General features: G+C 39.0%; 1 protein-coding gene across 1 annotated transcript; it reads right to left on the bottom strand.

Annotated features, from left to right (window-relative positions):
- Positions 1 to 1,627: 1,627 nt before the first annotated feature.
- On the bottom strand, positions 1,628 to 26,878 carry LOC139725081 (uncharacterized). The gene is made up of 14 exons (XM_071636170.1): positions 26,573 to 26,878; positions 22,515 to 22,670; positions 19,828 to 19,903; positions 11,580 to 11,732; positions 10,915 to 11,004; positions 10,237 to 10,420; positions 9,307 to 9,425; positions 8,431 to 8,626; positions 7,258 to 7,419; positions 6,425 to 6,875; positions 5,751 to 5,867; positions 5,120 to 5,224; positions 3,347 to 3,421; positions 1,628 to 2,260 (listed from the first exon to the last, which is right to left on the bottom strand). Exons 1-14 carry the CDS (start codon positions 26,823 to 26,825, stop codon positions 1,902 to 1,904), a joined length of 2,496 nt encoding a protein of 831 aa, XP_071492271.1. The 5' UTR covers positions 26,826 to 26,878; the 3' UTR covers positions 1,628 to 1,901.
- Positions 26,879 to 27,187: the final 309 nt, after the last annotated feature.

The raw sequence follows: 27,187 nt of genomic DNA, 5'->3' as shown, positions 1-27,187 counted from the left end.
GGGGGGGGGGGGGGCATTGAAACCTGGCCTTTGACCCTTAACCTTTGACCTTTGACCTTCTGGCTGGAAATTTCCAAGAGAATCTCCATTAGGTAATGCATGTAATAAGTTTTGAAACTAATAATGCAAGCATTGCATATACTAGTATATGAGGGAAATAGTAAAATTTTGAGGAGTTGACCTTGACCTTTGACCCCTGACTATTGACCCATGACCCCTAAATTCCATAGATAATCCCTGCCAGTCAGTACATGCGTATGTACCAAGTTCCATGAAGATACATTGAACCATTTGCAAGAAAAGTGATATTGCAACATTTTCACCTAATCTTTGACCTTTTGACCTTTGACCTTATGACATGAAACTCTCTCTGGAGAATCTTTACACAGTAGTGCATGTCCCACCAAGTTTCAAGAAAATACCTTTGGGCATTGCATAGATATGGGGGAAATTGCAACATTTGTAGCATTTGACCTTGACCTTTTGACCTTTGACCTCTTGCCAATGTCACTAAAATCATATCAACTAATTGTCCCATCATACATCATCCTTGGACCAAGTTTGGTGAAAGCTGCTTCATCCAGTTTTGAGTTATCACGTAAACAGATAAATTTTAGGATTTGACCTTGATCTTTGACCTTTGACCTCTGTCCGATTTCACTGAAAACCTAATCAAGTAATTGTCCCATCATACATCATCCTCCAACAAAGTTTGGTGAAATTTACTCCATCCAGTCTCGAGTTATCGCGTAAACAGATACAATTTCATGATTTGACCTTGACCTTTGACCTTTAGCCGATTTCACCCAAAATCTAATCAAATAATTGCCCCATCATACTTCATACTTTGACCAAGTTTGGTAAAATTCCAGTGAATATTACTCAAGTTATCGCGTAAACAAAAGCGGACGGACGGACGTACGGACGTACGGACGTACGGACGGACGGACGTACAGACGTACGGACGTACGTACGGACGTATGGACGGACGGACAACCTGAAAACATAATGCCTCCGGCACCACTTCGTGGCGGAGGCATAAAAAATGGTTTATAGCCAAAAATAATTACATCTGATATTGTCAGTGTCATGTATCCAGTGCTTTCTTGGGAACCTTTACCCTGCAGTGAGTTACACAAGCAACATGAACTGGCATACAGGCAAGTGGGATTTTGCTTATTTCACCTTTCCTTGAATTTGATTGACTGATTTTCTTTCTGTATTTCTTTTTCATACTAAGATACAATGTCAATCTAACAAGTTTATTGGGTATTGTTTGGATCTATCAGCTGAAACAGATAAGTGATTATTTAATGTATACGACAATATTCCATGATTATACAGAATGAACAAGAGCAAAGTGATACCTTTCAAACCGGTGGAGGAAATTTCTTTTAAACTACAATTATTATACAGATGCTCTACAAGTAGGACTTAATTTCAAATTGCATGAGCTAAAGACATTGTATTGTAGTAGCATCCTTTTTCTATGTCACTGGGAAAATATGAATGACTGACATGATAAACTTTCTTTATCTTTATGCCTCAGTAATCTGTAAACATTTAGTCCTGAGTTTTAATAGCGAGTCCCATCAGTCTGTCGTGTAAACAGTCAATCCTCATAAATACTGCCATTAACAAAATACTATCTAATGTGAAGTGATGATCCATGTCTCATCTTTACACTGCTGATTAAATCCACCTTGACTGCAAGGCTTATCTGAGTAAAAACCTTTTATTCACCTTTTATATGGCAGGTAGCTGCCTTCTTACAGGCATCTTAGGGTCTTGCTTCTTGATAAGATATTACAAGATATAAGTGGCACCTCATTTAATAAGAAGTATACAAATAATTTTGAGTTCATGGTGTGCATTGTGTGCATTGCAAATGTGCCAATATTTCAGTTTGAAGGAGGTGGTGGGGGAGGGGCAGTAAGAAGTGGGGGAGGGACAGCGGGAGGAGCCGCAGCATCAGGCATAGCAGCCTGCTGGAAGGGCATAGGGGGTATCGGGGGCTGCATGTTGGGTGGGGGCACTCCTATGGGTGGCATACCTGGCATAGAGGCCTGAGGGGGAGGGACTGGCTGGGGAGGTGGGGGAGGCATGGCTTGGGCCCACTGAGGGGGAGGGGGTTGTATGGCATTACCAGCTGGGGCAGGAGGTGGGGCAGAGGCTGCTGCTGCTGCTGCTTGGTAAGCCTGAAGCCAGGGAGGGATGGCTGGAGATGTGGCTGATGAGCTGGCTGGAGTGGCTGCTGCAGCTGAGGAATTCAACAAACATGAAACGACTTTATAAGTATTTCTGTTTGAACAATACTCAACTCCTTGACATGGAACATTTAACTGGTGTATAATTTTACACCTGGACTTGTGTTACCCACTAAATATAGTTAGTAAAATTGCTGTGGTGAGAAAAACATTTCACAGAATACAGAAAAAGGAGTGATTTTTTATACTAAGCAGTCACATACAGAAGTTACATCACACAAACTACACTGACCTATGTGACAGTGAGAACAAATTGCCATGGTTTTGATAAATACATCAGTTTACAATTTTTTTTTGTTCTTTTTCCAACAGTTAAAAACAAAGTAGCAAAAGTCTTAGCAGCAAGTATTAAAAAAATAACAACAAAAAGAAACTGTCAATATTAGCACAGTAGGAACTTTGTCATAAAGAGGAAGGAAATAACAAAACTCTCTTATAACAGCATGATTTTGTAGGTCCAAAATCTTTGTAGTACTCTATTTTTTGTACCATGGTATAGTAAGAAACCTGATTTAATAATGTACTGTAATGGTTTTTAGGTCTTCACTATAAAAAAAGATTCCCCTCTATACAATTACTTAACATCAAACAGACATGTCTGTGAATGTTCTTAATCATCCCGGTAAAGCAGATCATGAACTATGTCATACAGACATGTTCATGTTATCTTTCACCTGTTTACATTACTATTGGCTAGCACAAAAAGGCTGTTAGTGTTTATACTAGGGAGCTTTCGATTTGCAGTGCAGACATTTAGACACCGATTACATTGGCCGTTCTCTTCTCTCCCTGTGTCATGTAGCAAAGTAGCTTTAGATTTTGTTGAGACGCAACCTATATAAAGTAAAATGGTGCCCTCATATGATCCGTGCATCAAGTAGCTCTCAGCATCATGAATTGAGCAGATTTGTGCATGCCCAGAACAGTTTTTTTTCCCTCCCCTCTCTGAACATCTGCATTGTGAAAATCTAAAGCTCCCTATTCTCCTAGGGTATGCAACTCAAATCTTTCTGATACTGAAATAATTTTCAAGTAAAGCAAATAATCTTACATCCACAAATGTGCATCTTCAATCTTACCTGCGGCAAACTGTTGCCATGGTAATGTTGCTGTTGCTGAGGTTGGGGCGGCGGTAGCTGTTGTGGTTGCAGCACCTGCACACAGAGAAAAGACCGATTGTTTGTTTATACTAATCATGGGAACATGCCCACTATTAATTTGGCATTCTGAATATTAATCAAATTAATGATGAAAAATCTTCTTATTAGTACACTACAATAACAACGTCTCTTTGTGCAATCTCTTTCAGTGCAAACACAATTTCAAGTACTCAACATTTTTATCAGTAATGATGCCCTTCATCGTATGGTCAAAGGGAATGTGCCGACATCACAACAACATGTACGCAATATTCCTCAATACAATATTATTCAAAATACTGCTGGGGGAAAATAACTTGCATTTTTATCTAGCTTTTCTTTCTAATGACACAAATATAACTCACTTGCTTTTTGGTAGCAACAAAATTTAAACATAGACAAAACAACAGAAAGCAAACTACTGACAATAATTACATATTCTACACATCTCTTATGAGAACTATGAAATTATTAGGAACATACAATTGCTGTGATAAGATAAAAGCCACAACACAAGGGGTAAAACAGTAGGTCATTTGTACATGTATGGACCAAGAATGCACACATGGGGTCACTCACTGCTGTAAAACAAAATAATGAGCACGATGTACAATGATTACAATTAGCTTTTGTTGTAATCATCTCAAAGTTGTGTTTTTTTTTCAATGCACCCTACATACATCATGCAGCACAGAAATACATCAAACTGTATGAAGTGTCAAAAACTTTGATCCCACCCACTGCAAACCATGACACCCTGTACGCATACATATAGTAAAGTTTAGACTTTAGCATGAACAATTTTTCAAGCTCAGCCAAGTAATGAAATGAAAAATTATGTGTCTTCAATTTCAAGAAATCAAAACAGTAAATAGTGTTGCCTTTAGCAGGCGAAAAAAAAAGAAAAAGAAAAAAAAAGTGTTTTTATTCATGTGCTAGCTTCTTGTTGCATGAAATGTGTAAAAATTTCCACAGTTACGTACAGTAAATCATTAGTAATCCCAACTTCTGAAATAGCAAACAAAAACAACACAAAGCAACAGGTAAAAACAATAAAATGGTCCCAAGTTTGACCAACAAATTTCCCAAGACAAAGGTTGAGATTATACCTGTCTCATACAGACGTCATCACATACAGATCCTTTGATTTTTAGCAGGCAAGTCCAATGAATTACCATTGGCTCTTTTCTATGACACTAGCTCAGTACGAGTGCCAGTAATAATCACATGTCAGGCAGGCAATTATCTTGACCTATCTCAGCAGTTATTTACGTTTTTACAATGACTTTGCTTTGGTGGAAGTATAGGATAACATGTTTGATAAGTCAAAAGCAAGCACAAGTCTTTTTCAGAAGAAACAGTTATGCTTTTCACATTTAGCCATAAAGCAAGTTTTAGCCTCTTTCAAGAGCTAATATGTTGATGAGATCAATGTGATTTGTCTGTTTGAAAGAAAAGAACATACAAAAAAACACAAGACTCAGCCTTGAAGAGAGGAAGGCAGCATGCACTGGTCTAAGACAGAGCCTCTGTGCACAGATCTCGCCAACTCAGTTTCAGACACAAGCCACACTACAGATCCCAATACGTTATCATGACTATGCATGGCTGATTTGCTTCCAGTATTAATTTGCAAGCCTAACATCCATCTGAAAGGCTGAGTTGGCCAATGCCTGCCAACAGAGGGCTCTGATCTCAGAGTGGTGTGCTAACCTGGAGGTGGGTGGCTCTGAGACTGGGCCAACACTTGCTGCAAGGCAGCCTGAGATTGCCACGGGGGCTGGGAGGGTGGTGCGGAAGATGTCACCACTCCCTGGCCTGCAAGCCAACCACACATGCAACATGTCAGTTGTACATGTGGACATTGTGGTAGGAAGGTTGGTAACATCACACTCATGTATCAGTGACAGAAGTCTCTTAGTGTGTCAAGGCAAAGAGGACATTTCTCATTTTCATCATTCCACAGCAAGATTTGGCATTTTATTCATTTTTCCTTCTATTTTCTTCTTGTTTCCTTAACTTCTCACCCGAGGGTCATGAAGAACAGAGGTCTCCAACTGAACCAGTTTGCTTACAGTCTATGCATAATATGGTCACATGTTAAGTGCACAAACTTTTCCTTTGAGAAAGTAACAATGGAGAATTCTTAACACTAGGGACAAACAATTTACCATCATCTCATATAAAACTTTGATCTTATAGGAATGAAAGTTTGGCTCTATCTGTTTACCTCTCTTGGCACAAGAGGGTTTATGTTCAGGACCACCCTGTACTTGGTTAAAAGGTGAACTGAAGCAATGGCTTTGGTTAGGGTTGGCTATTCTAGAGTTGTCTGTGTACTTACTGGAAGCTGTGATCTGCCATGGTGCACTGGTTGATGTCTGAGGTGGAGGCTCACTGCTGGGTGGAGGCGGGGGAGGTGCTACCAGCAGAGACTGGGGTGGAGGTACTGGAGCTGGCACTAGAGATTTGATACATACCAAGCACAACAGTCTGAATTATCCACAATCTCTGTACAATACAACTGTATAGCTACCTATCATTATAGGCTTGGGTCTACTGCTGTAGGACTTCAACTTAAAATTCTCTATTGGAAAGGATATTTGTATTCACTGTAATCAGCACTACAAAGTACAAAAGAAATCTATAAAACATTTCACTTGTCATTGGGAACTACTTTTTTCGAGCCTTTTCTATAGATTCAATACAAAAAAATGGCTAATCCTTTTTAAGAACAGGGAATCATTTGAAGGTATTCCTTACTATTCCTGTGATAGACACATTGCTATAAAGCAATACAGGCATTCAGAACTTAGCATTGTTGACAAAGCTTTGGTGAAACAGTGTAGAAAAAGGAAGCAAAGTGCAATCATTGCCTACCACCTTTTTCTATTGGAGTATTCCTTATATAAATTTTTTTCTGTCTCAATTCACTTAGCTTCATTATTAAAAAATAAATAAATAAATAAATAAACATTTCTTAGAAAGGGAGACTCACACATTGCTGTCCAAACATACCTGGTGGTGGTGGTGCTGAGGATGGGGGTCCCATTCCTGGTTGAGAGGCAGGTGGGCCCCCTGGGAACCCCCATGGGGGCATAGGGGGTCGTCCACCAGGTGGAGGCATCATGGGGTTGAACCCTCCTGGGGGTGGTCCTGGGGGCATCTGGCCCATGTTTGGTGGCATCATGTTGGGAGGCATAGGAGGAAAACCACCTGGACCAGGGGGCCTGTTCATCATTGGGGGTCTCATCGGGCCTGGGCCCATCATAGGTGGCTGGTTGGGCATGCCTGATGGTGGAGGGGGCGGGCCTCCGTGGTGATCACTGTGAGGAGGCGGGCCCTGGTGTGGGAGAGGGGGCGGGGCCCTATTCAGAGGAGGTCGCTGTTGGGAGGGGCCAGAGTTGAGAAGAGATGGAGGCTTGTTCTGGTTACGATTGTTCCAGGGCGGAGTCAGGCTCTGACCCATCTATGAGATGGATAATTAATTGAACAGAATCTGCAACTCATTTGCATAAGTGGAATTCTAGTTCTACATTACCCTAAATACTAAATATTTATGTGTATTTGAGTAGCAAGAGTCACAAGGATATTGGACCTGTTCTGAACTATTCTTTATGATCATTGGATGTATATATCTCACACAGTTAACAAGGTTTTCAATTTTACACATGAGAACAACTTTTTTGACTTCCTATCCATCCATAATGATTTGACTGAGCCTAAAGGATGGTATTTTCTGGAACATTCTAATATTTTGTTTATAAATGACTGAAAACAATTCAAATTCTGCCAAAGAAATAGAGATAGAAAAAAGAAGACAAAGTAACATGTTGGTGTATCTAACTCACCAGTGGAGGTGGATGCTGTCCATCAGGCCCACTGAACATGGGAGGACGAGTTGAAGAGGAGGAGACTGTAGGAGGCGGGTTCCTAGGGCTTGGAGATGATATCTCTGGCTTGGACTGGCCTGGCAGTGGACCTTCTCCTAGCTCAGCCATCAGGGACAGATACTGCAGAGCAGAACAAAACCAATCATATCAGACAATGGGTAGTTCTATGGCAGTTAACTCAACTCAACGTAACCCGTTGAGGACGAGTCCCGAGTATACTCAGGCAAGCGTCTATGGGAAATACATGTTGTAGCAAAATCAAACCGTCCTCAACGGGTTAAAGATCCATCGATTACCATGGGGATATCATGGAGTGGGAAGGCTGGCCAAACTCAGATATATTTGAGAATCCCCATAATGAATTGTGTAAACTTTTATCACTGATCTCTTTGTACGTACACATACAGTCGAAGAATCTCGACTGGAGTTGAACGTCACTGATGAGTGTATGATTCTATGCACATATTCGTTGACAGGCAATTCTATACTAGCAGACCTGTACGATTTGTATTTTCATATGTACCCCCATGGGCATTGGATGAAGATTGATTCAATCAACCTTCTCTCCCCGTGCTTCTGGTCTTGAATGGATAAAAGACAATGGTGAGAGATCACAATTTCAGCTGGTTTCCTGAAATACTCATATGGAATAGCGTATGACCTAATCTAAAATCTACATCACCTTTGTCATCATATCTTTCTTTTAAACACTGGTCATGTTTCATATTCTTGTATCAAGGCTGTCATCTTTTATTACCACAAAAACCGTAAACACACCATTGTTTCCATTACACACTTCACATTATAACACTAACATTATCTATTGAATATCTCCATCAATATCAGTGCAAAACTTGTTAGCATCATTAGTACCAAGCTCACTGACATGCATGCTGCCATCACAATATCACTGTCCACAGTGTCATGATTGACACTAACACAATCTCTACAATATCACCATCACTAAGAGTACAACAAAATAAATCCCTGCCACTTTACCATCATCCTTCCCCCCCCCCCCCCTTGTTATCATCACTGCTTCACATATCATTATGATAAGAATCACTGAAGTCAGTCCAGCACATCATTACCCTGACTGCTAGGAATAACTCCACTGCATTTAGTCCTTACCTCCGAGTCCATCTTAGCCTTGTCTGCAGGGTTGACAATGGGCTGGGCCAGGGGGCGGTCCCCTGTAGCCTTCTCCCGACAATCTGCAGCTATGTGACCCGCTGACCCACACAGCACACAGACAATGTTGTTTGTCAAGTTCTGTTTCTCTGTACACTGCCATGTGCGATGGGCGGTGGAGCCACAGTTAGAACACCTGGAAAAGTTTACCAACACAAGGCACAAGTATGAAATTCAGAATTACAGTAATAACGCAAATACAGTCAAAACTGTCTAAAGCGGCCATCCCAGGGAAGATGAAAAAAGTGGCTGTTGAAGACAGGTGGCTGTTTTAAACAGTGTCGTTAACATAGCTTTTCTCTTGGGGGAAATTGTGTTAAGTGGTCACATACGGCAGGTGGTTGCTACAGACGGTGGCTGCTATAGACAGGTTTAACTGTACAGGCACATCAAGCAACAAATTTCTGTTGGGAAAAATCATACATCTATATAAAATCTAAGCAACTCCTCTTAACATTACATGAAAATTCCAGTAAATTTTAAAAACTGCTACAGAGTTAAACAAAATTGCTATGTTTCCATGAGTTCATAAAGAGGAAAGCATAGAATATTCTGCACTATCAGATAAAACATGCTTAATACAGGAAAATCAAGATTGTGAAGCATTCCAAATCACATTGTTACTACAGGGAAAGTGCAACAGAGGAATTGTTGGTATCAAATATTTTCTGAGCCAGCTTTAATAGTCAGTTGGAGAGCCCTACCATATCACATTCCAGTGTTGCCTCCCAATATTCATTTGATAATCTACGCAATACCCAGTCATTTATCTCTACTTGGTAGAAAGAAAGGTAGGTTGTGTGACAATAGACTCACCTCAACATGTCCTCATCCCTCAGTGTTCCATTGAGTCTAGCCAGCTCTCTCAGCTGCATCCTCCTCAAGTCATTCTGACCCTCTGGTGTCTCTATCCCCTGCTTGATGATCTCTTGGATCTACCATGGTAGTAACAAGCACAGTGAGATAAGTTTAGTAGGCTGTTATTTTCCTGATGGTTTATTTCTTGCAAATACACAATTCAAAGTCAGATCACAAACTAAACGTGCAAAGAAGTTGATGATCTCTTGGATGTACTATGGTAGTACGAGCACAGTGAGACTTACTGTAAGCTGTTATTTTCATGAGGGTTTAATTTTGCAAATACAAAAATCACAGTCAGATCACAAACTTGGAACATGCAAAGAAGTTGCTATGTGCCAAGGTAATATAGTGCATTTATAATAGTATCGGTGTCAATTCAGGAAAAAACATCTAGCAAAAATGTCTGTACGTGAAAATAGCAGCTTATACAGTAGTAAGAAAGACCCCTCTTAGAACCACTTTCACATTTACATAATTCACCACGACACTGGCAAGTGGAGGTTTTTTTTCCTTTTTTTTCACGTATCGTGAAATTAATATCCAGCAAAAGTGCATCTTTATTGGGGGGTGTTCACCTTCATGCAAACTAAATTGGATTATAGCATTGTAAGTCTTTGAATGGAATTATTCTTTAAAGGGGCTTTAAAAGCTTCCATTAGTAAGATCTGGGGGGTGTTTTATAAAGCTGTTCGTAAAGTTACAAATAGCATACAAGTGACTGGTGATCAGTTTTGATGTGATATACTTATCAGAATTTCAATAATTCAACACACGAACTGATCACCAGTCGCTCATAAGTTGTTTGTAAGTTTATGAATAGCTTTATGAAACACCACCCAGGATGTGGATTGATGAGTGGACTGATTGGTCAAGATTTATTCATACCTGGACTACAGCCTTCTTGACACTCTCAGCATTATTAGCAGTGACAAGTGCATGGAGTGGCTCGTCCTCTCCGGGCAGTGGTTGTCCATCCTTGCGCCCCACCTTGCCCTCCTTCACTGACCCTTTGCCACGTATCATGATCTTGGTGTTGGTGTCTTTCTCCAGCTTCTTCAGAGTGTTGCCCCTACAACCAAACAATCAATCAAATCAAAAAAGAAAGTTATGGCTCCAGTAGTCATAATCTGAACTCAACATTAACTGCAATGATTTGTTTAAAGAAAAAGTATAAAATGGGGTCGGACCTACAACTTGTAGCAGAGATTGAGCATCAATCCTGTATGCGTATTTTATACAAGAGATCACGATGCTAGCCTACTAAAGATCCCATAAAAGCACACGTTCAGCATCAAGTATCCTTGTCACTGTACAGAGATATTTCAGTTCATCTTCATCAAAGACTGCTTCAGGGGTTGGTCCTCGAAACATTTATACAAAAAGAAAATCAAAAAACTGTTTTGCCTTCAAACACAAACCATGGTGACTGACCAATCCTTCATGTACATCGATCAGATAGTATTGTCAGGTTGAAGGGAACTCATCATACTTTAGCATGGGACATGCAAGTGTACAATGTCTAATTCAAATGATTTGTCTATTGACGGCCGTGACTGTACATACCTGGGCCCAATGAGTAAACCCACAAAGTTGATGTCTGGATGTTGATCCTGTGGTATCATGACCCTGTCACTCACACGCTGCACTGGTGGCCTGTAACAGAGACATAGAGGGAGACTCCATTGTGAGTAAACTAGGCACACATCAACTTTACACACTGAGAATCAATATTTACAGCTTTACAATAGTTACATTCTACTTTCACAAGAGAAATTCTGGACACACAACTCCTTCTTTTCACATATTTCATGTCAAGATCAGTTCATCAACACTGTATTGATACATGCGCACAACATGAATGACAGAGCAAAAAAGAAAAAAAAAAGAAATTAAAAGAAACACAAAAACAACCCCCTCCCCCTCAAACAGAACAAATTAGATTTTGCCAAACCATGTAACTCTGTTCTACAGCAGACTAAAATAAATTTGTATGTATTCATATACGAAACAACAGCATGAAAACAAAATATCCCCTGGCTGTGTATGTGACATAAGTATCTGCCACTACAAGGTGACATCAAAATATTTTTTCTCTATGAATGATATAAATACATCATACAAACTCACAGTAGTCTCCATGGCAACTGTGAAACTGATACTATGCAAAAGACATCCTATCAGGTTTATGAGAGTTAACAACAGGTGTTGAAATCTCTACTGGTACTCACTTGTAGTCAGCTGGAGGCTTGTACTCTGGGTTCATCTCCAAGGCTTCCTGGATCATCTTATGCCGGTCCTCCTCCAGCTTCTTCCTCATCCGATACTCCCTGGTGTTCAGCCGCTTCCCCTCATGGTTGTAGATCGGCTCTGGAGACGGGGACCTAAGTCACAGTCAGCAGGAAAGAGATGATACAAAAAGCTTGCTTTTAGAATACATTAAACTTCAAATCTGACTGGTCTCAGCATATCATTGAGCTAAGAGATGGTGACAAGCGACTTACGAAGCATATTTTCTTGATGATCTTTCCTTGGACAAAGCAAAAGCTGTTAAGTGCCCTTCATTGCTACAAATGTATCAACAGTCTTGAAATGGCTAAAAACTGGGTACTTTCTTTTTTTTTGGGGGGGGGGGAGGAGATGCCAAGCACGTTTTACTCATCAAGTCCAAGAAAACACAAGAATTTGCATGGTTTGATATAGTATATTCTTATCATAATTTTTAGTGAAGTTCTAATACAAACTTCTTTCATTTAAACCTAGTTTTGGTCAAAGAATTCCTACCACTGGATATTTCAGTTGCAGATTTATAAGCCTCTGTATAACAAAAACATGTGATTGATCCTTAAAATTGGTAACAAATAAAAAATTGGGTACTGCAGTTATGTTTGTTATTTAAACTGGCAACATTTTGTATTTCATATTGATCTTGTATATTGTATCTATTTTGTTTTGTTTGCTTGTTTGGTTTTTGGCTAGGTTTGCATTTATTCATTAAATTTTATCAGTTCCATCTAATCTTCTCCAGGCTAGGATACACAGTAAAATTCAGATTTACCAATTCAATGAGAACAAAGTGAAAATTTCTGCATCAACATTTTCCCCAGGACTTGATGGGTCAAAACTATATGGCAGTCAAACTTGGTACAAATCTGAACGCTGCTGAATTCACTAGCACAAAACTAGATACAGTTGCACCATGCTTTGGAAGCATACTGTTCATCAAATCAATAAAGTGCATTGTACACTGGTTGTTCATTTGAAATCTATGCATGAAACATATAAAAGGGAGATTTTTACTAAAGTAAACATTCTAGTCTGTATAATCACTTTTCATCAGAAGCAAGTATCAATGAAACTCGGGTCTTTATTAGTATGAAAGTGTATTTTCAAAATGGAAGGGACTGACCAGGTAAGGAATGGAAAAAAAAGAAGAGAATATGAATAAAGAAATCATGGGACAAGAGCTCAACACACTACATTTTAAATGTAAGTGGGTCAATTATGTATAAAAAAAGTAGATTTACGATAAAAATAAACAGATAAAAATGACATTCCTAGAGAGTTTATTTTAGGTGACACTGACTAACTATTAAAGCAATTGGCCCTTGATACCTTCACATATTATAAACTGATAAAAAAATCATGGTATTTGAAAAGGAAATGACAAACTCAATGTACTGCCCAACAAAAAAGTGCTCAACAAATGTAATGTACACATGTACACTTTTAGAGTGAAAAAGCTTCATGATCAAAGAGAAAGTGACAATTGTTAAAACATTTCTTAATGGCAGGAGCCCACTTTTGAAAACCTCTGAAATTGTGAATAACCAGTTCTGTGGCTAGATTTGCACATGTTCTGTACAACACAATGGGCTTAGAATACACAACCAAACTGCTTTAAGTCTGAATCCTTGCTTCACGAAAGATTTGCACTCTGCACCATGCCTTGTTAAAGGTGGCGTCTTCTTACATCTGCATGTCAGTATATTTTTCCACATGTCAATTGTATGAGCTTCAGGTGCTATACTTTTCAGATGCTAAATTTCAAAAGAGGGCTCCTCACATTAAGTTACAATGGCAAAATTGAGCCCTAACAGCAAAACTGAAGAACTGTCAGACAATCTCTGTAATTGCAACCTCTCGATGTAAGAGTGCTGTAAAACCTCGCAAATCACAGATATAGTCATACGAGACCTGATACAGTAGCATAAACCACTGTTATTGCGTGTCTTTTAACCCATTGAGGACAGGCCCATTTTGCTACAACACACATTTCCCATAGACACTTGCCCGAATATTGGGACACATCCTAAACGGGTTAAGATGTTAAATCAGATGGCAGTGATTTTGTCAGGAAGTCAAAAATGTGAACTTTTCGTCATCATCACAAGTACATCTTGTTACGATAATGATAAATATGTATGGTATTTTCACAGTAAAAGGATGCATTTCAGGGATGTTGGATTATTTTCTATTACCATTGTACATTACCGCCCAAATGATCGTTTCGAACACTTTAATGAGATAATTTTGCCCCAAAATTACTTCAAGCAAACAATCTAGTAGAATTTCTCCCAAAATAAAAATTTGGGGGCAATGTAATAGTGGACTGACATCAAAATGTACTACCATACAATATGAAGGTCAATCTTCATTGAAAATCTGTTGTTCACCTGAATGGCCTGAACGTTTATTTGATGTAATTTGGGGGCAAAGTTGTCTGATATTTAAAGTGATCTAAACAATCTTTTTTTTTTTTTTTTTTTAGGGGGGGGGGGATGCACACTGGAAAGGGAAATAACTTTACATCCCTGACATGCCATTCTACTGTGGAAATATCAACATACAAATTTCCAATAATAGTTTGTGAGTTTACATGTCAATTTTACAACATGTGTATAGCTGTACATCCTTTACACATTAATATCTTTAGAACTGGAACTCAAAATATATCTTAATTTCTTGTTTTGGACTTTACATGTATGCTACACAGGCAGCACAAGTCTTCTCAGATCCAGAATAAGGTCAAATATTCCAACACAGGTTTCTTCTTTGGCAAGATGAAGAGGCATACTTAGTTCACTTATGCAATGTCCCTGTAAATTCTGAGTAGTACCCTGTCTTAAAAATTCCAAATGTTACACCTTTAAATAAGCCAATTTGGAGTTCCACTTTGCACATTAGCTGAAAAGGGTCATTTGTACAAACAGGAATATTGGTTTTTAAATTCACAGAGATAAGCATTTGTTATACAGTATCCGTACTTCCTACAAATGGTGCTTGCTAGCACATACGCCTCATAGTGTGTGGTATTTGGTTATACTGAAAAAAAAAAGTTTGGTGATACATTCACTACAAAATAATGAAATGGGTGCCTCCCCAAATGTTAACTGATGGAACATTCTGGTCATCTACACATGTAGGTCAATGCAACGTCATAATTTGTTTGACCAGGATTGATGAATTTCATTTAGATGTCGGGCAAGCTATTAATATGCATTACAGGTAACATGTGAAGTAACTCACCAACTGAGAAAACACAAACGCCATTTCTAGTTTCTACCAATGTGCAAATGTGCTAACTCCAAACTGGATTATAGTATAAAATGAATTGCGATATATCTCAACATGTCATTGTTGAAATGCATTTTTTTTTCTTCCTGTTAGAATAAGGGCTCCAATTTACAAGAACATGTTGCTTCTCCAGAGTCCTCGTCGTAATATCACTGCCCTTCTGTCATAATTTGCATGTTTTATATTTTGCCAAATAAATGAATGAATGAGTACAATGCATAAATAGGCATTCAAAACCTACATATTCCTTGGCCTATGATTACAAGCAAAATTCTCTCTTGTGTAATGTAACAGAGGCTGTAGATACACTGGCACTTATAACGCAACATTTTCTTGGAGTTGCTTCTGAAAAGAAACAAAGATATGATTTTTTTTCTCCCAATTTCAAGAGCATGTATACAAGTAGATGAACTGAAATTAATATCAAATTATACAAATCATTGTGTAACATCCTTTTCACCTGCAAAAAGTACATGTTGTATGTACCTTTAATACGTTAATCATAAAGCATAGGGAGAAATGATTTGCTTGAATGCTGAAAGGTTACAACAGATAATCATGCACTTCAAACATTCATGTGACTTGTACACTACTGTAGAACATGTCAAACAACAGCTTGGGTGATGTACAACAAGTGTAGGTTGCTATCAACTCCTCATCATGTCTGCTGTGAGAGAGGTCAGAGGTCATGTTATTTTCCACCTACTGACAAATCCCATTTCCTGGTTTGTCAGTGTATATTAATAAAGCCAATAAATAAGCTAGAACCAATGACACATTGATTCTCAGCCTGCCATCAATTTTAAGTAAAAATGAAATAAAAAATGATTGTGTAAAGGTTAGCGCAGGAAAAAACAAGACAACACTTTCATGGCATAAAACATGAAAATGAGAGCAAGAGAGGTGTGGTTAAGATTTAGGGGGAAAGAGGAAGCAATTTTGGTTAAGATTTACTTGAAATTTGGAAGAAATATTGTGGTAACTGTCTGACATATCATAACTGTGCATGGAATCATACACATGTCCTGATGCTGCCTGCTCTGTGGTGAAGGCATTGTGCAGAAAACAGGTTCCAGCTTAGAACAAAGATGCATGTAATCACTGGTGAGTGAGTGCTGGCAAGCTGACTGATATATGGAAGAAATTCTTTCTTATTTACTGTTAAAACCATTTCACAAAGAAAATGAAGCAGAGCAAATACACCTATCATAATGCCAAGAAATACAAAGGATGTATTTATCATTAAACTTCATTTCACAGCTTCAACACTACAGATCCACCAAAAAGAATCAGAAAGGTGCAAGGAAATTGAAAGGTAAACTTAACCAATACAGAACAGTCAGAACTTTTGATTTGATTCATACTGGGCCAACAAAAGTGGCTCAAACACAACTAGGTATCACAGAGATACAATCTAGGTATTGTACAAACTCTGTGATACAATGGTATAGGGCATAAGTATGTCACTCAAAAGAGCACCAAAATTTGTTAAAACCTACAGTTGATCGGTGCTCCCTAGCATGTAAATGCAACATTTAAAAACTTTCTACATGTATACAATCTGCTGAAAAATTATGATTTTAATTACAGCACCATTCTGACCCTTGTGATCAGAGGATCTCTTCTCCCTCAATACCACATCACTCTCTTGTCATAGTGTACAGCTCTGCACTATTAACCAACTTCTCCACTCATGTTTTAAACGCTGTCTGTTACATATGTTGTATTCAAAGACTATGCCTTTCAGTTAAAGCACTAAAACAACCTCTCTGATAATGTCATTAACTTACACACAGAGTAGCACTAAAAATCACATTAGAGACCTGCAGCACTGCTAGCTCCTGTTGAATTATCACGCTGTACATGTAATGAGTATTCAATATTCAAACACAGCACATTTCCAACTTTACCGCATTCAGATACTAACAGATAACAAATAAAATAATCTTAGAATCAAATGGTTATCACAATGAGGCTGCAGCACATGATTAGTGTTGGAACGAAATACTCATACAATTATTTCTTTTTCAATACTGTATAAGCTCTTATTTTCGTTAGGGTTAAATTTTTTTGTGAATTTTGTGAATCACTGATGGACCGCAAATTTAACAATACACGAAAGTGTCGCCCATGCGCTGGTGTCATAGTGCACTCACGACAGCTTCCATGTCAATTGGCGAAAACAACTTTTCACAAAAAAATCCATCACCTCCTCATTTGCGAAAATATGTGTAAGCAAAAATAACAGCTTATACAGTATAAGTTACATTGAGACAATGATCCTCAACTTCAAGGATTTAAGCAAACTTTGAGGATAAGCTTGTAGCGAAGTACAGGGCACTAGACTGCCCTACTTTGGCAAAAGGAAGCAAGTGACATACCATCCAAATTTGAGTTATTGATGTTTTCATAATTCACACAATGAGCTCTTCTTCCAGGCCAAATTTCATGCAGAAACACTCATCCTACTAAGAGATATGTTCGATAAGACATCATGATAGTCCATTGACGACAGTGTAAATGACAGACACATTTTGCTCTTATACGAGCAATGTCACTTTTGTCACTTGCTTCCTTTTGCCAAAGTAGGGCAGTAGGTGTCACATGGTCTCTTTCATCATGAAATTGGTAATTTCGTCACTGAAACTGTTTTATATTTCATTGACTAAAACAACGATTTGTGACGAAAGAGCCCATGCAACACTTGGCCCCCATACTTATCTACAAGCTCAGGAGTCGCACTTAACTTTTTTTTTAAAGTAGCCAAACGGACTACTTAGAATCAATTTTGACACTGAAGCAATATTTTGTCTAGCCAGACGGACTAGTAACTTCAGAATTTTATGATTTTTAGCTAGTCCAACATGATTTTTGGGTGGCCAATGGCCAGCGGACCATCGCCAATTTCGAACCCTGAAGCTTATCCTCAAAATTATAGTTTATCCCTGACACCGTTTGAACATAACAGATATTTAGAGTTGCTTTGGAATGTGGGAACACAAGTCTGTAATTAATATGTAACCACACAAAAATAACGAAAGAAAAACAATTTCTACTATTGTGAACGAGACCACTTCAGTGTCTGGTCCCTGCAAAAGACTGCATCACTGTTAGAATTGTGGTTTATTCACAGAGTAATTAAGAAAGAAAAATAAGGAATCACAAGCTGTTAGCAATGAGTTTCTTTTTGTTCACTTCAATTCTAAATTCTATCAAATATCACATCATGATGATGGTTGAAGAAATTGAAGTGAAAATCCCAAGGACCAAGTTTGACACAAATCCTCTTGTTCCTCAAGGACTCAGCATATTGGAACAAGATAGATTCATCTTTTGGTGAAGATCTATTACTATCGGTACTCACACCATACATGTAGATATGGTTCAGTGATACAGACTCATCAGTAAGAAGCAAATGTTCAAGACTTGAAGATAAATATATACAATTTATGTTCTGGCCATGACAATCAAGTCTCTAGAGTAAAAAGGAATGGGAAATGTTTCATTCAATCTCAACTCATTTACACATACCTTAGAATGCTATCACTGTCATACCATATTCTAAATTTCAGATCAAAGCTGATACCTGTGTAGTTTTTCCATCACAAGATTTGATGGTAAAGTTTTCTACCCCAAAAGAGTGATATCTCTAGGGAGGTGCCAGGGTGGTCCACAACCTGAAATTTTAGCATGTTGCAAGCTCAGAATCTGAGAATATTGCAGAAATTGAATATGCGCGGAGCGCACACGATAAGTACGTAGTACGCAATATTTTGCTGCTTATCTCTCTTTGTGCTGCTTACATTCAATGTTCTCTCTCATGTCTCTAATATCTAAAGTACCTGGTAGTTTGATGTTTCTTATGTTATGCACATGTTTTGCACATTTTTGAATACTATTACTTTGAGCTTGTTGCAAATTCTTGAGGATGTTGCATAGCATGTTGCTAGCTTTTTAGGATGTTGCACAAGAATTTTAGCATGTTGCAGCGACATGCTAAAACCCCTCGTGGACCACCCTGGAGGTGCAATGAATATGCTTTCCTCAAATCAAGCTATTCCAATAAAAATGATTGAAAAATCTACAACCACACATCAATGTGCATAAACAGTGTAGTCTGGTTGATACACATATGTCAGACTGTATGACATGGTGTAGCCACAACAAAATTTCTTTTATCAAAAAACATGCATTAGTCAAATTCTGAATCAAACTCCAGAGTGGTAGTCCTCGCTGCAAACCATCGAAACAGGTGTCTGTATGTGAATCTTTGAATTAGATCTCCAAAGCTAGATGAGAAACACCATTTTCAAGTTTCTTGCTCACTTTAAGGGTTGAACTTGCAGATATATATCAATGTAGATCTCTTGTAAATTAAATAAAAAAACTCTTGAAATAACATGAAAATGGCACACTGCATAAGTGGTTGAATGTTGCGATATACACAAATATAATATTTCATGTTTATAGTACATGTAAGTCCTGAAATAATCTGATCATTGGCAACTTCTCACTTCTCCTTCCCTGTTTTCATGATTTTGCAGGGGAGGGTACCACTCTTGGGGCTGTTCACAACTTCCAAGATAAGATGCTGGTACCACTATTGCCAAACCAAGAGATCTGAATCCACGTCTTCTCATATGCCACCTGCATCTGCACCTCTTCTTTTTAAAGAAGCAGTTCATGCACGGTCATTATGAATGATTCAATTACTGTAACAACAGAGATTTTTGTTGTCACTTGAAGGACATCAAACACATGATCATTATTCACATATCATACCAAGGAAAATGCACATCTATGAATAAGTACATCTTTCCATTAGAATAGAGGATTTTGAGAAGGAAAGGGAGATAAAAAGCAAATGGATGAAAAGTTTTTGCTTATCCAAGCTAGACAAACCTATCCTCCACATTGGGTGGAATTCCAAGCTCTCCGGTCCTCAGTTTTCGGCTCAACTCTTCTATTTGCAGGTGCACTGTAGAGGGTAAATTGTGGTTAGAAAGGAGACAAGAAAGGTTGTCATAGATCAAACATACAAAAAAAAAAAAATAAAAAAATCACGTCTCACAGAGAGATGAAGTCAATTGCACGAAGCACTATAATGTAGGGTATTTCCCTGTAGATGTAAACAAAATTTGCACAAATAAAGGTTAACCATAATTTCTCATATCATTAGCATGAGCCTCAGAGCCTGAAATGTTTTATTAACCAAAGACAACTTGAAGCTGCCCAAAGTACGTGTATGATCATTCTATATTTAAATATGCATCAAAGTGGTCAAGGGTTTAGAATTAGTGACCCAGCCCAACGACCCCACAAAAAATGCTACAGTCTGAATGTTAACACTAGACTACTAATACTACGAATCAATGGTACACTTTGTAGGTTGTAATAAGTGATAAACATTGTACATGACTGCAAAACTCTAGAGAAAAACAAAAAACAAAAAGATATTCTGTCACAGTAAAAATGTACTTTCAATTGAAAAATGAGGAAAAAACTGCACAAAGAAAGCATGCTAAATCCAATTTCGGAAGAAAATAATGTACAGTGTACATGTAGAGCACGTACATGTATGTGATAAACAAAAACCACAAATGAAGTATTGTAAAACATACTAGCTGGCAGCTCTAGATAAACAACTTTTGTTAATGCAATTGTCCGCTTGTACTTTCCCAAGAGCATAACAATGGCACATCAGGCCAATACTGTAAGTGAACACTTCTTAAAGATGAAAACGCTCATGGAAGACAATAAGGGAGAGTGCATTAATAACATAAAATAAGATAATGCAGTCTGACAGGAATTAAAGATATCCCTTCAGATGTCAACCTAAAGTAAGATTAGAGGACAGTTCCAATGATGCAATAAGCAATGTGCAATGAACAAGTACTAGCCTTCTGACCACCTGACTGACTGAAGGAGGGGAAATAAGTTTTTGTATACTTACAATGTGTACAATGGACATATCAGTGTCATAATTTGTACATACTACACTAAAATACAATGTATGTATACATGTTATTGATGCTCAAAAATGACACAATATAAAGGGAAAAATACACAGAAAAGCTTTGATGCATGAGGAAATGCACATCCTTAAAACAAAAAGGAAAGGAGTAGAACAGCAGCTGATTTTGTTTACTTTTTGTGTGAGTAACTGTGTAAAGAAATAAGCACTGACATTATACACGACATAAAAAAAATGAACATGTACAAAACAGAATCATCAAAATTGATAATTGTTAAATGTGAAAAGGGTATCAAGCAGTCAATCAACAGTGAGTATGGAAATTACTCTACAGTATGTCAACAAATCTATGCTATTTATGCATTCAGCATAATAACAACACTAATGAAGATATATTTCATCAAAATATGATAGTTCACGACTGTAAAAACAGAAAACTGAAGTCTGAGACACTCATACTTGCAGACTGCAATAAATTTAATAACAATTTGCACTGATACAAAAATGAAACAAAAAAAAAACTTAAGGGAAGCATGTAAATATTTTGATGTGAATTCATAATAAGAGTGCAAGGAAACAAGATATTGTAGCTAACCACAAGATACTGGGTTGAAACTGCTCATACTTTGGTATTGACTTGAGCAATCAATATGGAATAGTGCTGTAAAATGAATTATTCACAAATGCTACAGTATGCAAATGTAACACATTCGAATACAATTATACAATTTGTATATTTCATGTAATTAATGTTGTACAGTATGTACACTTTTGTATCATTGTACAAGTACTTTCACTCCCTGTTTCAATTATGCATTGAATCCTTATTGAAATCTAACTGGAGTAAAAGTGAAGTGAAGTTAAATGGGATAGATCTCCATTCGGCAAATCACACAATGCAGATGACATTGAGTGCATCTGGAAATCTGTATTGCACTAATTTATTTCTGCGGTAACTCTTCAGCTGAAGACATGTATTTTGATTTTTTTTTTCTTTATTTCAACTGGACAACACTGCTGAAAAAAAATGTAAAAAAAATTAGGACAACATTTAATCGTGTACATTTGTTGATACATGTACACAGGAAATCAATCGATTGAAGATGCAGAAAGGTCAACATTCTTTCTTCTTGCTTTTAAAGGAGATGCATACAGTAGCTTTAGAAGGTGAAAGACTGTTTCACAATCCTACATAAGTATACAAGATCCTATTTTGAAACGAGCATACTCACCTTTTCAGCATCATAAAAGCATAGTTTTTGTAGTTTGACAATGACAATGAAAGAGGTCAAAAAGGGGATGGAAAATAGAATGTCATCATATCACAACTGTCCATACATGATGCCAGTCCAGCAGTGAGAAGTGCTGTAACAAACTCACTGATCAGGAGAAAAAGTACTATGATTATTAAAAGGGTTATTGCATACTAGCACACATACTTTCAGAATGAAACATAAATAAAACTTGAAAATGAGGGCATAAAACCAAACAGGCAGATATAATTCAGCAGCATGCAAAGTACACACGCATTACTCAAGTCATACAAAGCATACAAAGAGTGCTATCCTTTTAGGGTGATTTGCACAAAGTGAGTTGGGGGGGGGGGGGAACTTACACAAAACCTGTGTCTCTTGTTCCTTGGACAGGCCTGAAGGGATGACTGTGGCTACACCAGGGGCTGCCTTCGTCTCTTCCCCACCCCAGCGGCTGCGCTTACGACGCTTTAAGTCTTGCTGTGACTGAGGGGGCCAGCTTGATGAGGGCATCAGTGCTGTAGAAAACCAGGAGCAAAAATTGGACCTGTATCTCATGAACCACACCAATAATGTCTAAAATTGACAGTCTAATGAGTACATGGACCCTTTCTTTCTGCTTGAACTTCTTGTAATCTTCAAAGGGCTTTGCTTTGGGGCCTGTTACAAATGATGAATTTCACAATACAATGTATGTGTGCTTGTTTTGAGGAACACCACCATCGTCAGAGGCTGATGTAAGATGACCGACAAAGTATAAAGGGAAGAAGATCCTTGAATTTTTCTGGAATTTCAAGGAATTTGAGCATTAACTGGCCTAATGCGAATTCAAATACTGGTAGTGGTACATGTACATTGTAGACACTACATCTGTAGTAGGCAGCCTACAAATTGTATGATTGAAAACATGCTACTGGGTACACTTGGGTGACCCGCACCTCGCCATAGTTAATATTTATGCATATTTGAATTACATTTCGTCACTGGAATTCTATGAAATCCATTTACATGTACATACTGGAAAAATGCTGAAGATTCCAATCCAATGGAACCACAAATTAACTGTTCGATACCGGAAATTGCAGACAAAAATGTGAAATGATGTGATATGTGTGTGTTGTCACAATAGAATTTGCTGGCTTGTGATATAAAGTCGCATGTGATATGTCTTATGCGTCTGGATTCTGGAGGCCAGCCGAAATGCGAAAACTGTGTGGAGTTTTACCCTAACTCAGTAACTGTTAAAGTGAAGCCAGAAGCAGTCTCCGCGGAACATCAATCCCCGATGTCCGACCAGATACAGACCTCACTGCAACCAGCCCCATACATGTATGCATAGCGTAATGGGGCTGCGGACTGTAGCATTCAGGATCATGATAGGGTAGTATCGCGGATAAATATCAACTTAAAATCGAAAAATTTCTTCAATTTGAAGACTTACCAGTGAAGTTGAGGTATTGAAAACAGGAAGCATGTAACGTTTGGTTCTGTCAATAGTCCCTTTCTGTTCGAATTGATGACTTAATTAATGTGACTCGGTCAAGAGGAACCTGGGAGAGCTACACTGAATTGATGGCCAGCGCATGCGCACACATGACACGTGCACAAATTTCAAATCCACTGACTGGATACGATGTCTGTGTGCGCATGCGCTGGCCGTCAATTCAGTGTAGCTCTCCCAGGTTCCTCTTGACCGAGTCACATTAAGTCATCAATTCGAACAGTGTTAGATTGGCAGAACTAATGCAAATGTTGCACGCTTCCTGTTGTCAATACTTCAACTTCACGGGTAAGTCTTCAAATTGAAGAAATTTTTTGATTTTAAGTTGATATTTACAGAGCTACCAAGTCTCATGCATTCTGCGTGAGACTCAAGCATTTAGGGTCCGTCTCACGATCTCACGCATGGCACCCATTTTTCTCACGCATTGGGTGAAATCTGCAACTTGGGCCTATTAACAATGAGCATAGCTCAAAGGATTAAAGTGATACTTCTACTTCTACGAAGATACTCAGCAGGATCCCTAAAGTCAGGATGCAGTGCTAAGGAGTTGAACTTACTGTAGGTGCTCATTTGCAGTGCATGCTTGTTGGTGCATTAAAAATATATGGTGCGAGTAAAAATCCAGTTCCTCAGTCCAGATGCTGAGTGGAAGAGCTCCCTTGAAGGACTCCAATGAAGCGGCTTCAAGGGCGTTTTTAGGAAGCCCATTCCAAGCAGTTACGGTGCGTTGAAAAAATGAGTTCCAATAGAGTTGGGTCCGGGTAGGAATTGCCAGCAACTTGTTTGGATGGTACTGTCGTGTGTTGCTAACAATCATGGGTGATGTGTAGTGCTGTGCATTGATGGCTGCCATGTTGTGCTGCATTTTGTACATGAGGAAGAGGCTAGCAGCATTTCTTCTCCTCTCCAGACTTTCCCATTTAAGCTGTTCAATCATGGCAGAGACACTGTCTGGACGGTAATACCTCTGGAGGGTGAATCTTGCTGCTCGCCTTTGGATGGCTTCTATTTGAGAAATGTGTTTGTTTGTATGTGGGTTCCAGACTGAGCTACAGTATTCTAGGTGTGGTCTCACTAGAGAGAAGTTAACTGCGACAGCCGCTGCACGAAGTGTGGCGGCTGCGCCGTTTTTGCATTAAAATCTTGAAGTTGTACAAGACGGGTGCCGTTGCGGCGCTTTATTTCTTTAATTTTTCAACAAAAACTACTAGGAATACTTACATGGGTTGATTAAACCTAAATGATTCCAATCGCTGACTGTTTGATGCAATTCATTGCTTATGATGTAGAAAATGTTGTCTTATAAGGCAAATATCTTCAGCTCACTGATGCTCACTAAAACTCACAATCACTTGCACATGCTCATAGCATGCATTCAGTGCAGTGCATTGACAACTGTATTGCTCGCTACATGATGCACATTCATTTCACCTATATGCACCGTGCGATGATGCATCATATCCTTGAGCATCCGTAACGTTGACGTCATTGTTCACAGATGCGTAGATGCGTACTAATGGATACACATTCAAAATGGCAGCAAGATTCTTCACTAGGGCAGGCCACTTACTCCAAAAAAATGTGGAAAATTTTGCAGTTTTCAGATAAATTGGTGAGAAGAACCAAGTCGACTGGGTAATAAAATAATATATATTTCATTTTTCATTGTCACTGGGTTTATTATTATTTTTTTTAATTTATTTATTTATTTATTTTTTTTTTTTTACTGCAATTCTCGACAGCTCACTGCCTTTAATTACAACTCATTTTACACACACCACAACAAGAGCAGAAGTCGTCAACAATACTGACGAGAGTCCTTCAAAGATGTTTTTTGCCTTCCAGTGTGAAACGGCGGCAGAGGGTGCTGTTCCATTCTCTCTTCCCAAATGAGACTCAAACTCTTATTCACGATCTCCCTCCTCCCTGTCTGTTCTGGGTTTATGATAGAAATTTAGCCAAGTTTTATTTGTGAAGTCGCCGCATGTGGCAATAGGGATTTATTCGTGATTTTTGCTTCAGCTCAGATGCGGGGTAGCCCCCAGGACCGCACCGCAAGGCGCGGTCTCCAGAGAGACTCAGGGCTAGGGAGAATATGCTTGTTGGTGGATCCTGTTGTGAGGTCTTTCGTAGGTTTCTGCTGACTAGTCCTAGCATCCGATTGGCCCGGGACCGGACGGGAGGTGATTTTGTTGCAATTGCAGGTATATTTCCCTTTTGTCTTTCAAAGTAAGTTAAAAAAAATAGACTAGTCACCTAAGTTGCGCCTGATCGCACCATTTTTAAGAGCTAGGACCCACATGTAAAAATTGAAAAAGCTCCGTACTAACCCCTCCCACACGTGCACACCCTCGGCCTCGCTCACGCACACATGAGCGCGCTGAGACGTTGAGTCATGAAACTCTGAGTCAACACTCACTCATGAAGAATTTTTCGAACTTGGCATCCCTGTATTTATCCGCGATACTACCCTGTCATGATTCTGAATGCTACACAGTCCGCAGCCCCATTATGCTATGGCAGTATGCGTATGGGGCTGCTGGTCGCAGTTAAATACAGGTCTGTACAGACCGATCTTTCGGTCAACGTCACGAGAAGACAGTACCGTAGTTATGGGTAAACTCGGCCTAGTGGGTAAAGTCGGCCGCCAGCGCGCACAGTACATAAAATTGTACTGTGCGCGCTGGCGGCCGACTTTACCCGCTAGGCCGAGTTTACCCATAACTACGGTACAGTAGAACTCTAACAGTTAGTAGAACTTGTGTTAGAAGAACTAGACTTTAGAAACCACAAAGTCTAAAAGGTCGATGAGAATGAAGTGTAGTGAAAACCTAATACTTTGAGAATATGAATTTGTCGTTCTTATCGTTAGAGGTCCAACAAGACAGGTGATTACATGTGAACAAGTTGACTTACGCTCCAGTCCTGATCGCCCATGCCCAGGCAGTGGATGGTGGGCAGCGGTTGGTGCAGGTACGCCCGCAGAGCTACCGGGGGTCATGCCAGTGTGGTCACGTTTCAATATGTTAGCGGTGACTCTCGCAGCCGCTTCACGAGCGGCATTCAACATCGAGTCATTTCCAGATGGTTTTACTCCACCTGAGAAAACCGGGTGCAACGTTCCTAGTGGAACGCTGTTAGCACCCGTTCCTGCCGACTTCCAGCTCATGGCCGTTACTTAATTATTGCTAAGATGATATCCAGAGGGTCTCAGTAGTTCCCTGCAAATATGGCGCCGCCTTCACGCTGCAGAAAGAGATCGATATGGCGATAGTATAGACCGATAGTACTCACGTTTTACGATTCTAGTGTGTAGAGTGTATGAACAAGGAGGTACGCCGTTGAGCGGCTATCGTTTGTTGTCGATTGCCCTTCGTGATCGAGCGTGGCAATCTCCTACCAGTGATCGGTATCGAATCTGCGAAGAGAAAACGACGGATGATAAACGATGCACGATGAAAATGCGATAAGCGTGCGCATGCGCGTTGTTAATTAATTTTGGTAACACACGTGACGTCAAGTCGAGAGTTT

This window comes from Diadema antillarum, unplaced genomic scaffold, assembly GCF_040938485.1.
Source record: "Diadema antillarum isolate AM-2024a unplaced genomic scaffold, OU_Dant_1.0 seq00000015_RagTag, whole genome shotgun sequence".
NCBI lineage: Eukaryota > Metazoa > Echinodermata > Echinoidea > Diadematoida > Diadematidae > Diadema > Diadema antillarum.
This window is presented reverse-complemented; position numbering and strand designations above follow the sequence as displayed.